At 32.0% G+C, this 17797-nt stretch overlaps 1 protein-coding gene across 14 annotated transcripts in view; it reads right to left on the bottom strand.

Moving 5' to 3' along the window:
* The window catches only part of PAPOLA (poly(A) polymerase alpha), an 89893-nt gene that overhangs the window by 32364 nt on the left and 39732 nt on the right, over positions 1 to 17797 (bottom strand). For 3 of the 14 annotated variants that reach the window (XM_063092270.1, XM_063092275.1, XM_063092277.1), the window contains 7 exons: positions 17575 to 17696; positions 13276 to 13418; positions 11549 to 11649; positions 11094 to 11314; positions 7372 to 7434; positions 5413 to 5487; positions 1027 to 3194 (listed from right to left, as the gene is read on the bottom strand). In XM_063092270.1, coding sequence (XP_062948340.1) covers positions 3099 to 3194; positions 5413 to 5487; positions 7372 to 7434; positions 11094 to 11314; positions 11549 to 11649; positions 13276 to 13418; positions 17575 to 17696 — 821 coding nt within the window. In that variant the 3' untranslated portion in view covers positions 1027 to 3098. Of the gene's footprint in view, positions 1 to 1026; positions 3195 to 5412; positions 5488 to 7371; positions 7435 to 11093; positions 11315 to 11548; positions 11650 to 12461; positions 12481 to 13275; positions 13419 to 17574; positions 17697 to 17797 lie in introns of those variants that run through there. The other 11 variants (XM_063092271.1, XM_063092276.1, XM_063092273.1 and 8 more) reach the window with 8 other exon arrangements.

The following is a 17797-nucleotide window of genomic DNA, read 5'->3' as shown; positions in this document are numbered from 1 at the left end:
TGTTGATTAGAAAAAGAAAAACTTTATTCCAGAATTTACCCAGAGCCACAAAACATACAACTTTCAGTTATAATTTTACTAATTCAGCAAGATGCATAATATACCAAAAAGTGATGTGGGTGATAAACAAGTCAGAAAGTATGATATTCAGTTCCATGTCTAGGTATTTACCAAGATAGAGGAAGTGCAACAAATTCAATTTCTGCAGGTGTTAACAATGGAGTCAAGGGTAATGTTTATAATGTTTTCCCTTTTACTAAATAGTCCCAAAAGTTAAATTTTACTTTAATAAAAAGTTAACCCACGGTCATATATTTTTATATATATCAAACTATTAGAACTTGGAATGTTAGGAATGACATCTGCAAAAATGCATGTGCTCAGAAATAACGGCTTTTATATAAAGAGGTCCATCCCTCCATTCAAAACACTGCAAGTCACCACACCCGACCCAAGAGTCGGCTATCACAAATACACAGAGTAGTTCACTCCTAACCCACTGAGTTAATTACACAATGTTGAGCATTTGCGGATTTAAGAAAAGCAATGTCTGGTTTGGATTTAGTAAAATAAGAAACACAGGATCCTGGCTGATTGTGGTCTATAATTCTACATTCACTGAAAAACAACAGTGCCATCTGCTGACATTAGAGATAAAGTGCCAACTGCTTTGAAAACCAACAGCTTCTACATGCACATAATATACTCATAGATAACGTATAATGTTTACAGACAGAATAAAATACTTTAGAGGATGGGACAGATAAAAGTGAATTAATAGTAACAATATTCATGTTTTCTTCCAAAGATCAACTATATGAAAAACAAATATCTGATTATTATGTGAGATGAATTAATATTATGCTGCTACTAACAGTTTGAGTTAACGAGAAACAAAACTTTTCAAATCTAACCAAACTATAAACTTATTAAGCTGAACCAGTAGAACCAATTAAATCACTGAAAAAAGTCAGTCAGTAAAAACAAATCAGCCAGCTGGGATTCTGCTGTTTTTTTTTTTTTTTTTTTTTATTGTGTTTTCAATGGAGAAATACATCATCTGTTTACAAAATAGCTCTTGAAAAATACAAGGAGTACAGATACTATAAAACAAAGCAAACTCCAGTCATGAGACACTACGTACATCATGCGAAAGCAACAGTCTGATCTCCAGGTTATGAAAACTAGAATTAAAAAGTCACTACACAGAAAAGGTCCAAGTTTCCAGCTTGGCAAAACTTGGGTGCAGTTACATGAAACGTTTAATAAACTGAATTTCTTTCCCCAATGTGTAAACAAAATGACAAGACTAAATCTGTGCCTGGCAATTTCAACTAACTCTGAAGCTACACGAAACACACAGACACCTTGTACACTTCACCTGTTAGTATGACCATCTTTTTTTCTTAAGTGGTGGGAGATAGGGCAAGGTGACTGTGCAAAGATGTGGGAAGTAGAAATATTGTATACTAGACATTATAAAGTCATGGTGGAAAAAAGCTTCAATTAACGCATAGCCTAAGGGGTGAAAGACTACACTCCAATTTCGAAAAATTAATTTAGAAGGATAGGGGAAGAGTTTAAGTAACTGCCACTTAACATGAAAAATGCACATGTGATCGAATGGAGCACAATGGAGGATTCATTAAACATGCTCATCCGAAGAACCTGTTAGGTTTGCTTTGTCCAGATTAAGAAAGAGTAACTAAGTTTATCAACATCTGGCATCCTTCATACGTCGTAAAGATGAATGTTCTGCTGCTTAATTATGAGAAATTATTTTCTTGAAAGTTCCTAATCTTGTGATACAATAAAACAAAATAAAAAAGGAGTAGACAGCTGACTAGATGTCAAGTACTTGCTAGAAATGATTTTTAAAATGTTTCTATATGTAAAATTTACTGACAGATTTTGGTGAACCATTTAAAAATAAAAATTAGTTTAAAAATCTTGGAGAAAATGCATTTTTGCCCACATGTTTAAAATTGAAAATCAATTTTACTACAGACAAGAGTTCTATGGAGTGTACAAAATCCCTCTTATTTAGAGATCAAATGGCCATTTAAGATAGATATCATGTTTTACAGGCATTACTTTTCCCTAAAGTTTCAGCCATGGGACCAAAATTTAGTGTTCTGTGCCATGTGGTCACAGGGTCACTGGTTTCACATCATGGCTTAAGAAAATACTGGCATTTTGTTTTACATGAAGTAAGTCCTACCGCGTGCATACAAAAAGAAAAAGAAAAAGGGACAGAGGTGCAAAAAGCTTTTCTTGTTTGTTTTGAAGAAAACAGATTAAAGGCAAAAAGAATACAGAGCTTTCTCTTTAAGCTCAAAGAAAAATATTTGCTGGCTGATCGCTGATTTGTATGCACTATAAAACAATTCTATAAATAAAACCAATATATCATTTCTTAATCATGACCCCATCAAAACCAAGTATTTCCTAATTAATTTTTCAATGTCAAATGCATACACTAGAGTTTACATTCCATTTTTAAGAGACACAGCTACATCATAGTGACTGAACTAGATGTACTCTTATCCTTTCTCTGAAGAATAACAGTACATCACTGCACAATGGTATCCAATTTGAAGACTAATGGTAAAAGAAATTATTTAGGAAAAAATGAAAATCCATCAAGCTGAAAATCTAAAATTAGTTCTACTTTCTAATAAAAAATACAGAAAAGTGCATCATCAGAATAAGGAATTCTTATGCCGGTTTGTATTGCAAATTTTCCAAACAATGCATCAAACATAAACCCAATCCAGATGTCAATTATGGATACAAATATAGCTTGAGGTTTTTTTTGTGGTTTTTTTTGTGGTTTTTTTTTTTTGTTTTTTAAAGGCAGTAATTTTTTGAAATAGTTAATGCAACTGTTGCTAACACAATAATAATAGTACTCCTGGCTTCACATACTAACCTGGACTTCCGATCAAGTGCTGATTAGCCCAGTAAGGGAGGTCACCAAAAAAACCTAAATCCATTTTCAGTCATGTCTAATCTTGTACCCTCCATTCTCCTTTTTTAGCATTTGAAGACAACAGGTTGAGTTGGCAGATATTGTTTATGGACCCCTGAGGTTGTTTTTACCGATTCAATCTCAGTTTTATTGAATTCTTGATAACAGGAATAGGATTTGCAGGGAGAGCAGGGATATCAGAAAGGTCTGTACTGGATGTTTTCTGAGAATGAAAGCAAAGAACACAATATAGTTCAAAGAACTGTAATTCAACAATGAGATGTACTTTCCATTGCTTTACTTCTTAAGAAATGATGGAATCTTACCACAGGAAGAAAAGTATTAAAAATTTAAAGAAAACTACTCTAAAATGCTATCAAAATGGAATGAAAAAAAGAGATAACTATTACAATCACATTATTTGCTCTATACTTGTAAAAAATTTTAAATAAGTACACTTTAACAATATTTTAACAATATATATAAAACTCCTATGTAATTTCAAATACAGCTTTTAAAAACATGCTGCTCTAAGAATCACCTATCATATAATTATTAAGTTAATGTTAAATTGTATGTACTTATTATAATACTAATAGCTGTAATATCAACCGGTATTGGAGCACCCCCATGTGGGAGAATACTTAAAGTTCACCTTATACACAGAAATAGCAGCTGTCGGTAAATTTATTATTTCCTGACACTGTAAATTATGTAACTAAATCTGCACAGCTGAGCAATAATTTAATTATCCTAAATTTTAGAGAAGCTTTTGCTATAGTGAACAGGTTAAATCACAAGCCTTCCTTAACATTCAACAATATAGAGATGAATTTTTAAATGTTTTATTATGGAAAATTCCAAACATACACAAAAGTAGAGAGTACTGTATAATGAATCCCCACATATTCATTACCCAGCTTCATCAATTGTCAAATCAAAGCCAATCAACCACCCTTCCAACTTCAATCTCTGTATTATTCTGAAACAAATCTTAGAGATCCTATAATTTCATCTGTAAATATTTCAAGATTTATCTCAAAACAGTAAGTTCTCCTTGGTAGATATAGCCACAATAGTATCACCTCCCCAGAAATAAACAGGTTCTTACAATCACCAAACATAGAAATATATATATATTTTTAAATCAACATAATCATTCTTTTTTATAACTGGGTGATTTTTCTCAATAGCTCTAGAAATCCTCTCCTTAGAAAGATTTTACTTGCTCACAAAAATATCTAAAAGGCAAACACCCATGGGTACTAATTACTACAGATATGAGCTCAATAACACAAAACTATTAAAATAGGTCCCTAGAGAGTATGTAGCAAACCAAAAGACATGCAATCACAATCACAGGACAGTTTCAGTTTGATAAACTAGTAGTTTGTCCATGTATACTAAGGACAACGTTTCCTAATGTTACTTTAGTTATCCCCCCCAAAGTTTTATTAAATAAAGATTATGGAAATAAAAGACATTCCAAAAACTAAACATAATATTTATATATCTTAAGAGACTATGAAAGTTAACATCCATCAAAAGCACATTCTAAAATGATCACATTAAAATAACTCTGAACCACAAGGCAGCAAAATATCATCATAGTATCACAGTACAACAACAGTAGGCAGCAATTGTTATCTTATTTTGGGGACTTTTATCTTTTAGTGGCTGGCCAGTACAGGGATCTGAACCCATGACCTCGGTGTTAACAGCACCACACTCTCCCAAGTGAGCTAATCAGCCAGCCCCCCTCAGTTATTTTGTTGAGGTTAACCAGTTTCAGATCTGCTTAAAGAAAAAATTTACTTTGTGTCAGAGTTTGACATAGATTTGGGGGTTTATTCAATTTAAAAGGATTCAAGAAGAAGACAGTTATTTCACAAATAATTGAAGGTTCACAAATCAATAAAAAAAGATTCCAGATGCCTACTGTATATAAAGGACTTTCACAAATAGAATTGCAAGGACAAATAAAAAAATAATTCTAAACAACTATAGGTTATACTGAATAACTAACTGAAAATAAGTAATGAAAACTGAGGTAGCAACACACTTTATAAATAAAAAGATCATATTAACCTCACAAAAAACCCATGAAGAATGGTTATTTCCTAGTTTAAATTTCACTCTTTGACCTATAAATAAAAAACCTCTATATGAATCCTGTGTATATGACTAGTGAGGACTTAAATGATTTGTAATATCAAATAATATATAAGGGGATGAGTTAGCATCTTCATAGTGCAAAAGAATAGTTCCATCACATCTACTGCCCTGCCTTTAAACTACAATAAATACATTTATAGGCTAGCATGTAATTACCTCCACAAAGATAGATCTAACAGTTTTCTATGAATGCTCATTTTAATTCAATATACCACACTAATCTTAAGAACATTTACAAAACCCTCCTTGCTTTTTGCGCTTAGTACCTGAGAGGCCAACAGAGAAGCCGTTGTCTGAATAGTTTCTGATTGAGTTGTACTTGTCTCTGTATCAAGTTGTTCCTGTGAGACAAAGAGGATGGGGAGGGGGGAAAAGAGACTTAAAAAAGAATAAAAAAACATAACTGGGTTTGGTGGCTAATAAAGAAGACAAACTGGAAAACAGGAGGGATCAAGAGAAAAATGTAACTAAATTATAAAATCATCTGTTAAGCTTCACTGTAGGTTATTTCACCATTTTATATATTCATAAATCTCTATTTGCCTACTTAAATCTTATAAGGCATGGTCAAAATATCTCAAGACTTTCCAACTAGCTCCAACTTCGACATTTTAAGCAAACAATAAAGTTACACACACAGGCACATAATGAAGTGCTGCCTAGACAATAATTAACAGAATATAAATCCAAGGAAAGCTCTTAGCTATATTTACCAAAAAAAAAAAAAAAAAAATCCAATATTATTAAATAGAATTACCCAAAAGAACAGAAATCACCCCATTCCTTTAATTAAAAATATAAAATATGTCTCTAAAAGATTTCTCCCTTCTTATGGTCTCTCCTCCCCTTTCCAATAAATGTGTACTGATTCTACACTAAGTATAATTAGAAAACACAGGGTAAACCATCTCATTCCACTGCTCTGAACTTTTTTAAAGCAGTGCTCAAAAGAAAATAATACATACATGAGGGTACTACCAAAAGTTTGTGGAAAAACAGAAATAAAATGTAAAGGAATCTTTCCACAAACTTTTTGAAGACCCCTCATATATACAACACAAATGAAAATAAACACACAAAAACTTCAATTTCTATAAAACGATATATACAAAAATAAAACAATGAAATATAAATTTTCTCCTATGAAACTGAAAAGGGAAAATAAGGTATATGAGGTAGGAATGGAAGAAGTGCAGCCTTTCTGGAGGATAACATGGCAACATATATCATAGTTTTAAAATTAAGCATATTGTTTGCCTCGATAATTCCTCTTTCTTTAATTTACCTTAAACAAACTAAATGAATGGCAGGTATTTAGCTGTAGTGAATACTATAGTAGGAATGTACAACTTTCTTTTTTTGATGGAAACAACTGCTTAAGAACAGGGAACTGGTTGACTAAAATACGTTAATAGCCTTAAGAGAGCATCCTATGCAGCCATTATGAAAATTAGAAAGCAAACCTGTACGCACATATGAGGGCAAAACAAAATCTAGAAAGACACCAAAACAATACTTGTTAAAATACCTATCATGTGAATCTGGGTAATTTGGAAGAAGGGAGAGAATTTCCAATTTTTCTACAACAAAGGGAAGTACAGTTAAAAAGCCCTCAGTGTATTTCAATTTCTAAAAGAAATGACACCAAAGTCTTTTACAGTTTGAACAAACCAATCTCTTCCACACCATCTACCTTCTTTAAGCTCCATATACCCTAGGTTCTGGCCAAAAACCTTCTGCCAAAAACTGGTTCTCTACCCATACCATACTCTCAACTAATAGTGAGATAACCTTCTCATCTTGGACTGACAAAAATCCTATGCATCCTTCAAGCACCACTTCAAATGCTACTTCTCTCTTCTATGAAGCCTTTTACTATTTCTGCAGTCAGAAATAACACGTTACTCCTCTTGCCCATCAGCCCCCCAGCTCTCAAATGCTTTGATTTCCTTTGATAACGTAGTTAATGACATCTCCATTTTATCAACTCCATTTAATTATAAGCTCCTTTAATGGTATGGAACATGTCTCACACATCACTATATTCCCTTCAGTGTTCAGCATTATCAACTAACATTGAAAAGGAACAAACACTCTTCTAAAAACAATACTGAAAAAAATCCAAAACCTACAGCACAAAATACAGTACAATATTCTAAAGACATTTCTGTCACATCTTCTGTACTGATAACTGTGTATGTATTCTAAAGGCTAAATTAGTATACCTTTGCTTCTGTTTTATCATGTCCACTCAAAGCAAGACAGTTAGCATCTTCGCTTGTTTCATCCTGTTTTTAAAAAAAAAAGCTTTATTCTCTAAAATGAAAAATTTAGATTATATGCCAATCAATGCTTTAATTTATAAAAATTTTTAAAACTATGAAATAATTAAACCTGTAAGATCAAGTACAGTCTTAAAATAGATTACTGGTTCCCTCCCTTTAAAAAATGTTTTCAGATTAATAAATTTAATTTGGCTTCAGTAGCTACTAAAATTAAAAAGAACATGAGGAAAATTGTTTCTGTAAATCACAACCACCTAAAGTACATTCCCCAAACCGCTAAGTTCATAAAATATTTTTTCTATGGAAAAGAAAAAAAAGAGTTCAGTGGTCAAACAAGCTGAGGAACTTGGCATACTATCATCACCCCCTTTCTGGGAGACTCATTCACACATCACACATCAGCACATAAAAGGTTTGAGAAATTCTATAGTGAATGTCACTTTAACTTTGCCAAACTTAACCACAGAATTCCCCTTCTTAGTTAAGACCTATCAACATCCTGAAGAATAGAAAGTTTGAAAAATACCCTCCTTGGGTCTTAAAAACTATTTCGATACTATTTTCTGAGGTTTATTTACTACACAGAACTAAAATCCAATTTTAAACGTGACTTTAAAAAAAGACTTATAAACCACAGGCTAATTTACAGATTAGAAGGGATTTAATACAATATCAACCAATTCCGGTAAGAAGTATCCTGCAAACATACAAACTTTAAAAATAGTAATTTAAGTTACAACTGGGCAAATATGAATACTGACTAGAAACGTTACACTATGGAACTACTGTTAATATTTGAGTGATAAATATACTGAGGTTATTTTTTTTAGAAATCCTTATTTATAGATACACACTGAAATATTTATGGTTGAAATGATATGCTTGGGTTTTGCTTCAAAACAATGAGGAAGGGAGTAAATGGGTATGTAGATGAAACGAGGCTGGCCATGAGTTGTTGAATAGTTGAAGCCAAGTGATATGAATAGGACAATTCATTATACTTTCATACATGTTTGAAATTTTCCATATAAAAATGTTTTTAAAATGTAAATAGCTTAATTTAACCATATAATCTAGGAGACTGCTCTTTTTTATTTTATATTACATTATGCATTTGTAAAACTTTAGGATATAATGAACATTAAGCAGAACTAAGCTACCGCACAGTATCTAAAACCCTCCTATCTATAAATATGCTCGTGGATTATTGAGTGGAACCAATATTTCTTTTTGATTTGCAAGATTTCTGATACCAAGCTAGTACTCATTAGCAGAGAATTAAATAACCCAGTTCAGGAGGGCTTCAAAATTAGGATATTTATACTATAACAAAGTTCTTCAACTTCAGCACCATGAGATTTAGGCCTGGGATCTAATCCTACATCTCTAACTATCATGAGCTGGAAAAAGCTGGAAAAGCCACCAAACAGCAAGTTCTTCTGCTGGGAAATGAGACAAGCCTATGAAATAACCTAAGATCTGTTCTCTACCTTAAAATTTTATGTTTCTGTTAATCAATTCCATGGAGATGCCATAAGCAAAATCCAGACTGAGAAAATATATAGAACAAAAAATTGCAAGAAAATTTTAAAGGACACTCAGACATCAAACAATTGCAACATAGGGATCTTGTTTTAGTTCCAGATTTGAACAGACTATCCAAAACAGCCACAACAACAACAACAATGGGACAATTAGGCACATTTGAGCACTCACTAGATATCTGGTATTAATTTTTTTTTTTTTTAAGGGGACAGTTTTTTTGTTTTGTTTTGTTTTTGCCTTTTTCGTGACTGGTACTCAGCCAGTGAGTGCACCGGCCATTCCTATATAGGATCCGAACCCGCGGCGCAAGTGTTGCTGTGCTCCCAGCGCCGCACTCTCCCGAGTGTGCCACGGGCTCAGCCCTTAAGGGGACTGGTTTTATTCTGTTTATGCTTTCTTTCAGATACATGATTTTAAAAATTCTAATGAGATGATATGTCTGGATTTGCTTCTATATAATTCGAGGACAAGTGAAAATGGGAAACGGCTTAAAGAATTAAGGGTACAGAGATTGGCTTAGAAACTGCATGATGGGTATGTAGGTATATTAAATAACTCTTTACTTTTGTGTATATTTTTAATTTTTTATACAAAATTTAAAAATTCTATATGCCTAATGCCTCTCTAAACCAGATGAGAAACATGAGTATTGCTCTACCAAATCAAGTGCAAACAAAATCACAAATATTGTGCTGGCATATATTTACTTAGTCAGAGCTCTCAGGGTGCCATTTATAACACTAAGGAAACCAAATGTTAAGTGCAGAGTTATGCTTACATATACTTTACTAAGGTAAAAAGAAATGTGAATTCCAAAATGCTCTGACAACTTAAAACAATTATCATCAGTAGGCAGAATATGAAATTCACATCAAAACTAGTATGTCTTAGATTGCTGCACAACATAATCATGTGGCAGCAAGGCTTTTAATAAGATTCCCAGATGCCTAACTCCTGGAAGATTCAGTGTATCTGGCAGAGGCCCTAAAAATCTATATTAAACTAACAAAAAAGACACTTAAAGAAGTAATTTTGATATACAACCGAGGATAAAAATCACTGCCTTAATAGGTAATTACACAGACACTGACGGGTTTTCAGAACACACTTTGTAAAACATACTATACTCATTTTTCATTCTCATTTAGCATCATAAAGAGTGACAAACCATTAAATTAATTCATTTTTTAGTTAACAGTGGCTATTTTCAAATAAATCTAAAAGAAGAGCCTTCAGAATAAGCTAAGAAATTGGATATAAATTAGAGGCAAATAATTTTTCACCATTACTGATCAAAACACTGGACTCCGTGAGAAACCTAGGTTTGTCTTTTTTCCCATTCCGAGGAAACTCTGGTGTAATGAGTAAGTTCCTAAATAACAAATTCTCTACCAAAAATTGCAATGAAATTGGTGGTTTAAACTGTCATCTGTGGGGCAATGGTGAACGTCTCACTCATATGAAAACAACATGAAAGTAACTCCAGGGAGAGATGGAATTGTGTAACAAGACTACTTCTATTTTAAGACTCACACCAAATCATTGTACACTTTTAACAGTTTTCCTAAAACTGTGTGAGACTGTGACAAGTAAACCAGGTATTATAAAAAGTGAAAGTATTGCTAGAAAGTTTCCTGAAGGGTTGGAGGAAGAGTAATCATTCAGGGTCCCAAAACTAATCTGACTCATTCAATAGGAATTCCCTGAGAACTTCTAGTATGCAGTAATCCTCTAATACCAAGGAGAGTACAGAAACTCCAAAACTCCATTTGGATCATAGAAGACTATCCAAAGGGACCAAAGAATCAGTACAAATAAAAGATACAGTTATCAGAGAATAAAAAATTACAATGACATATAATTCCATGCTAAATTGTGTTACAGACTACACATTCTAAAAAAGTTAAATAAGCACAGCTTTATGGAAGAAGTACTAAGAAGAGTGAAAAAGGTGAAGAGAAACTATGACACTAAAGCACGACAGACACACCTACAAGTTTTCTAACAGCTTTGCTCCTTGATCCTTCTCAATTTTGGCTCACAAAACATTTTCTTCCACTGGATTTTAAAACAGGCAAGCGGGTATTGCCAAGGCCTAATATATTTTATATATATACCTCTTCAGTTTTGGTTTTCTTGGGACTCTCTTCTTTATGAGGTGAGGATGTCCTCTTGACTCCTACTATAGGATTAGGTATTTTTGTTGCTGCATTTCCTGAAGGTCTAGGTGGTGGGTTTACCAGACGTGTTGAAGAAACAACTCTGGAGATTGTAGGCTTTGGTGGTGGAGAAATGGCTGGTTGTGTGGCAGTTTGAGGAATGCTTTCACTCGATGTACCTAAGTAATAAATATATGAATCCATACAAATTAAAATAATCAAACCAACAACAAATTATAAAGCCTTTATTTCTCTGAATTTGATTCATGAGTAACTTTACATGTAAAATAATAAAACGTCACTTACAAAAGTGAATTCAATCTACTTAATCAACAAACCTATTTTTTTCAAAATGAAGGCTAATATCAAATATAATCTAAGAATTCTCAAACCTCTCAAACCAATCACCTTACCCCCTGAGCTTTCACTGGAATTTACTTGTGGCACAGAAACTTCAGTAGCCTGTATGTTGGTCACAGATGCTGCTGTTACAGCTGGAGCAGGACTGTTTCTGCTACAAAAAATATAATAATAATAATAATAATTAATTTTAAAGTACAAAAAGAAAAATAACTATAAAATAAAATTCAGTAACAATATTTAATATGTGCAAAATCTATATTCTAAAGTAAATGATTCTTTAGTTTTATTTCCCATATACATACTGCAGTAATTGACTTTATTTGATAAAAAAAAATAACAACCAAAAGCACACAAACATTCTACAGCAGCACTGTCCAATAGAACTTTCTGGATAAAGGAATGAGAAGCGAACCCTCAAGGGCACACATATTTATGATTAAACAGAAAAGGGGAGTTGGTCAGAACAACCACAGATGGCAGAAGAAAACCTGAAATAGCTAGCAAAGTGCCTAGTACATAATAAAAATACTCAATGGTTGAGCAAATACACAACCATAAACTTAAATTCCAGAAGTTTTTATTTATGAAGTTATTTAATATTACTTGAAGAACTAAATTTCAAGACTAAATGTGTAAAAATCACAAATTTACACATATTTTATATACATGTACACAAAGTACACAAAAAGTTTTTCAAATCCCCAAATTCTTACTAAAATGTCTGCTTCTTTACAAAACAAAAACAAATAAAAACATTTAAAATAAAAATATGGAAGTTCATACTCTACAAATTAGGAACAGTTTTAAAACTATAAAATTTACATGTTTAGGCCTGAAATCTTCAGATTCCACATGATTAGTCTAAAAACACATTCCAAAGAGAAAAAAACGGAACTCCTCCAGTGCACTTCGGCATCTTCTATTTCACAGTCCTCCATGAATCATCCCCAACCTGCAACTTTTGCCGCTGGTTATACTTTAACTGAAAATCCAATTTTAAAGACTGTTTTTTGAAAATTGAAATATAACATGTGTTCATAAAGGTGCTCAAATTTTAAGTGTCAACTCATTGGCTAACAATGTTATCAGTAAAACCATCACAGTTTAAAACACTAGCAGCTCCCCAAAAACAGCTCCCTTTGAAAATATGGTAGTATTCCATTTTTTAAATTCTAGAAGGATACACTGTAAAGATTTATAGAAGTTAAATATAAATATGGCTTTACTGTGTTCTAATTTTTACAGCCATAGACATGTATTTCTTTTATAATAAAAAATTTTAACTGCTTTAAATGTTAAATAGATACTTAATTCTTCTAAAAAAGGTTTCTCTAATAAAAACCACCTCACACAGATCTTTACCTTATTTAGAAGATCCCTACTAGTTTCAAAGATAAGCTCCCCTCCTACACAGGTATAAGCAGCTCTAGGACAGAAAGGTGGTTTTCTCCCTTTTGTCTATTTTCCTTAGCACATCATACAGTTCACTGGAGCAGTAGGTGTCCAAATACACAAATCTGGAGCGGTTATGGTGCTAACATTCATTCCTATCTGAATCAAGACATATCAGTCCCCAAAATGAAATATAAGTATGACACATGAGGACAAAACTAAAAATTACTGTCCCCAAAACTATGAGTTAAATTGCTATTTTTAAAAAAAGGATTAGAAGATGGAATAAAAATAACACTCTAAATAGATGACTTTAACAACAAGAAAACATATCTAATGGGTTTAGTAAACAGCATTCTGCTTCTGTTTCCCTCCTTTTCCTTACCCCTGAGAGCTGCCAGAACTGTTCAATGGACTGGTCTTCATAGCACTAGTAGGTGAAGGCACAGACATGCTGTTATCACTGTCCATAGACAAGTCGAGGCTGCTGTCATTCAGAGCTGTCAATCTGACACCTTCTGTTGAATGCTGCAATCAATAAAATATATCTTTATTTCATCCAAATCTCTGAAACATAAAAACCTTTTACTTAACTGTATGATTTCTACTGAAAAGCAGAAACCGATAAATTTACAAAAATCAGAAGTACGATGCTGAACTATAAAAGGCAAAGATTTGGGAGTCACGTACTTCATGACTTCTAAGAGGCCTTCAACTTAAAAGGTGAAAGGAATGCTACATGAAACATACACACTGATTGTAGGACACCTCACCAATTGAAAAGCACTATAAAGTGAGAACATGAATCTTGAATCAGAGGACTATAAACATAAATATATGAGAAAAATTTCTTAACAATTAACATGACTATCTCTGGCTAATGAGATTAAAAGTGATTTTATATTTTAAAGATTTCTAACTATCCTACAATGAACACAAAAATCACATAATTTCAAAAAAATTATCAAGTTCAATTCATTGCCAATCATTACTATTTGTCAATAAATGAACCTCTCACAAAAGCAAAAGATTTCTTGTGCTATAACAATTTAGGATTTTAAGATGGAACATTTAATAGTGCAAATTATCTTGTGAAAATAAAAGCAGAAATAATTTTCTGAAAACTAAACCTAATATCCACATATAAATCCTAATATTTGTCTTCCTTAAAAATCAAAGCACACCAAAACAGGTAATTCAGGAAAACCAAAAAAACTATAAATGGTCTTATAAAATTAAAGTTGATTTCTATAGTGACAAAGTTATAATTTTTGCTATTTAGTGCTACTATAATCTTACACTGATTCCATCAGTTTCATTTTTTTTCAGAATGCACTTAGCCTCAGTGTTCACTTACCTACTGAAACATTTTAACAGAAATAATTTACACTGTTGACAAAAACCCATTCCATATGTATATACATGAGGGTACCTCAAAAGGTTCATGGAAAAATAGAACTAAAAGATAACATGAATCTTCCCATGAACTTTTTGAAGACCTTCAAATGTTTGTGTGTATGCATGCTCTACTCTCCAGTTCCCCAAATGACAATATATTCTAATTTTTGACTTAGCACCAGAGATACCACCTATGCACAGAAATCAAAACTGATCAAATGGAGAAGATATGATTTGGTAGACGGGAGAGGAGAAAATAGTAATGCCATTTGCTTATAAAGTCAATTGTAAAACAAAAGTATATAATAGTCTGAATGAACGTGTTTCCTGTTTAACTATGCTACCAATCTTACTTTCTACCAGACTTGTGAAGAATTTATTCAGTAAGTAAATTACATTAAATTCTACACAATCACCTGCCTGATCAGGTGACCAAACACCTGTGAGATAAGAAGCCAACACACTGGGGATACATCTGTGAATGTGAAGGTTGTAACTGGTTGGTCTGAACAAAAAACAGCATTAAGCTATTTGCTTTGCCTCTGTATCAATATAATGTTTGGTAGCAAGAGACCTCAAAAGACAAATAATCATAAATATCAAAATTTTCTAATAAAACATAGAAAAGACAGGTGTACTACAGAGAAAAACAAACACACATACTTTGCAGTCCAATTCATGGCTCATACTACATGACCCTGGGCAAAATCTTAATTACTCTTTCTTCTACAAGAGACAATACCTACAGGGTTGCTGGAATATTAATTATAAAAAAGGAAACAGCAGTTAATAAAAGGAAGCTATTAATAAGAGTCCCCAAAACATTCATGAATATAAACTCCTACACACTTGTTACTTACAAAAACAAGTGCTATTTTACTAACGGAAACTTGGAAATAATCTAAATGATCCCAAATAGAGGAGAGATTTAACCATACTGTCACTATACCAAAAAATATTAAGAAGCCACTAAAATTTTAATTTGGATAGATGGTCACAATGTATTAAGCACAAAAAAAGGCAAGTCACAATATGGTAAGTTTCATCAAAAACCTTTTAAAAACACATTTTATATGGTAATATATTTGCACTGAATAGTCTATACAGAAATAAACTAAAATGTTAAGAGCAGCTATTACTGCCAGATGAAATTATAGTTACTTCATTTGATAAGTAAAATTTTTGGACTAAACAATAAAGTTCTGACCATTAAATGATTCATTTTATATTTCAGATAATTATATCTAGAGCGATACTATCTTAAAAACAGAATAAAAACGAAACACCTTATATTAAAATTTATTTAAACTATACACTAGTTGTTCCAAATATCAATACTGTCAGGTAAATAGCAAGAGTTTAAACAGGTATTCTGGGCTGGCCGATTAGCTCAGCTGGTTAAAGTGTGGTATTATAACACCAAGGTCAAGGGGGATTCGGATCCCCAGACCAGCTATCTGCCAAAAAATTTTTTTAAATAAATTAAAAAAATAAAAATGTAATCTGAATATAAGATTCTGGAAAAGCTAGTTACTTCCATTAGAAATAGCAGTTTTAATACAACATAAGTAAGTGTTAAAGAACATAATCTGTTTACATTCACTTCTGAAAATACATAAAATGTTTATATATTTTTATATGTAGTACATTTACATTTAAGTGCAACTGTTTTAATCTGTTAATAATGTAACACCAAAGGACAATTAAAGGCAAATGTTTGACTTGACACTTTAGTTTAAAATATAATAACACCAACGTCATGGGTTTGGATACCCATACCGGTCAGTGGCCAAAAAAATAATGAAAATAAAAAATAAAATTGATTAATGTTAAATAAAGCCACAAATAAGTAAATAAATAAAATTGCTTGAGAAAAAATTGTATATTTTTGTCACGTTCTAGATTTAGTTAGCTCACAAAACCATTAGGTTAAGAGAATAACAATTTTTTAAAATAACAGCACATTTAAGCCTTTAAATATTGCATTTTAGACTCCCCTACCCTCAAAAAATCTATGTACCTATCCCCAAGTTATGAATAATGATGATGGTGATAATAATAACCGATGCTAATATGAGCACTTCCTATGTACCAGGCACTAGTCTAAATCACCCTTCACATGTACTGGCTCATTTAATCCTCAAAAATACCTGATGAGATACATAAAAATATTATACTGATTTTAGAGATGAGACAAATCAAGAACAAAATGCTTGCTACATAACTTGCCCAAGTATCACAGCTAAGAAGCAGCAGAGCCTGAATTAGAACCATGCAGTCTACATCAGAGTCCTTGCCCTTAACTTCAATGGTTTTGTACCATAATATATTCTATGTTTTAAGAAACAAAGTTAAAACACTTTGTGTATTAATTTCATTACTCTAATCCCAACCTTAGCTACAAATAACCATTATCCTGAATGCAGTGGTCATCATTATCTAAGATATACTTTTATTTCATTATCTCTCCTAAATACATACATACATATATATATATATATATATATATATATATATATATATATATAAAACTTGTAAACTTAAAAGTATCAAATGGTATATATTCATCTGCACCTTTTTTTATCCTCAACATATTAATATATGCAGTGCTAGTTCATTTATTTTCACAGCTGCATCCTCTAAAGTATTCCATTATAGAAATAAGCCATCTATTTCTGAAACTACTGAAAGAAAAAAAAAGTGTTATCTATGCACTAAATTTCAAATCTGCCCACTATAATAAGTCCAAATAAGAAAAAAATGGCACTAAGTTATTCAAAAGGAAGCACTAACACCAGAACAAAATACTACAAAATATTAACTCTGGTGACCTCTGTCAGTGATCTCCTTTATATGCAATAACTGTTCATTTTTAAATAATATATATATTTCTTAACCCAAAAAAAAAAAAAAAAAAAAAAAAACTGTTCTTTAAAAATGTCTCACATAATTTACTTGATCTAATTTAATTTTGTTTACTTTTTATGGAAACGGAAATTAGATACTGATATGGAATTTTAAATGAATAAAAATAAAAGGCTTTTAAAAGAGAATACGGGTATACACAAAACAAGGATATGAAGCATCTGAAGTCTGCAGTGTGTGTGTACAAAAACTGATTAGAGCAAGATTTCACATAATGAAACAGCTCCATGAACAGATTTTTAAAATGCTGTCATTTACTTCAAATATGACTTATTTAACTGTGCCTAAATTCTGAAATACTGATAGGCTGTATGCAAAAAACATTGTTAGTAATGCTTTTGTAAGTACTTTCTAAATTTACCTTTTTCTTTTTCTGAAGCACATGATTAGGTAGTAGCTGATGGAGTTGCTTTCTTTTTACATGCATTGCAGCAATTTTCATATCCACCTCAAACATCTTGCTGTTTATTGCTTGCCTATAAACTATACAATTAGGAGATTGTTACAAGAAATGAAACATTTTAATAAAGACAATTAAAGTCACACAGGAGAAATTATTCTAAGTAGGGATCCTTTCTCCAGCA

Source organism: Cynocephalus volans, chromosome 3, assembly GCF_027409185.1.
Source record: "Cynocephalus volans isolate mCynVol1 chromosome 3, mCynVol1.pri, whole genome shotgun sequence".
NCBI lineage: Eukaryota > Metazoa > Chordata > Mammalia > Dermoptera > Cynocephalidae > Cynocephalus > Cynocephalus volans.
This window is presented reverse-complemented; position numbering and strand designations above follow the sequence as displayed.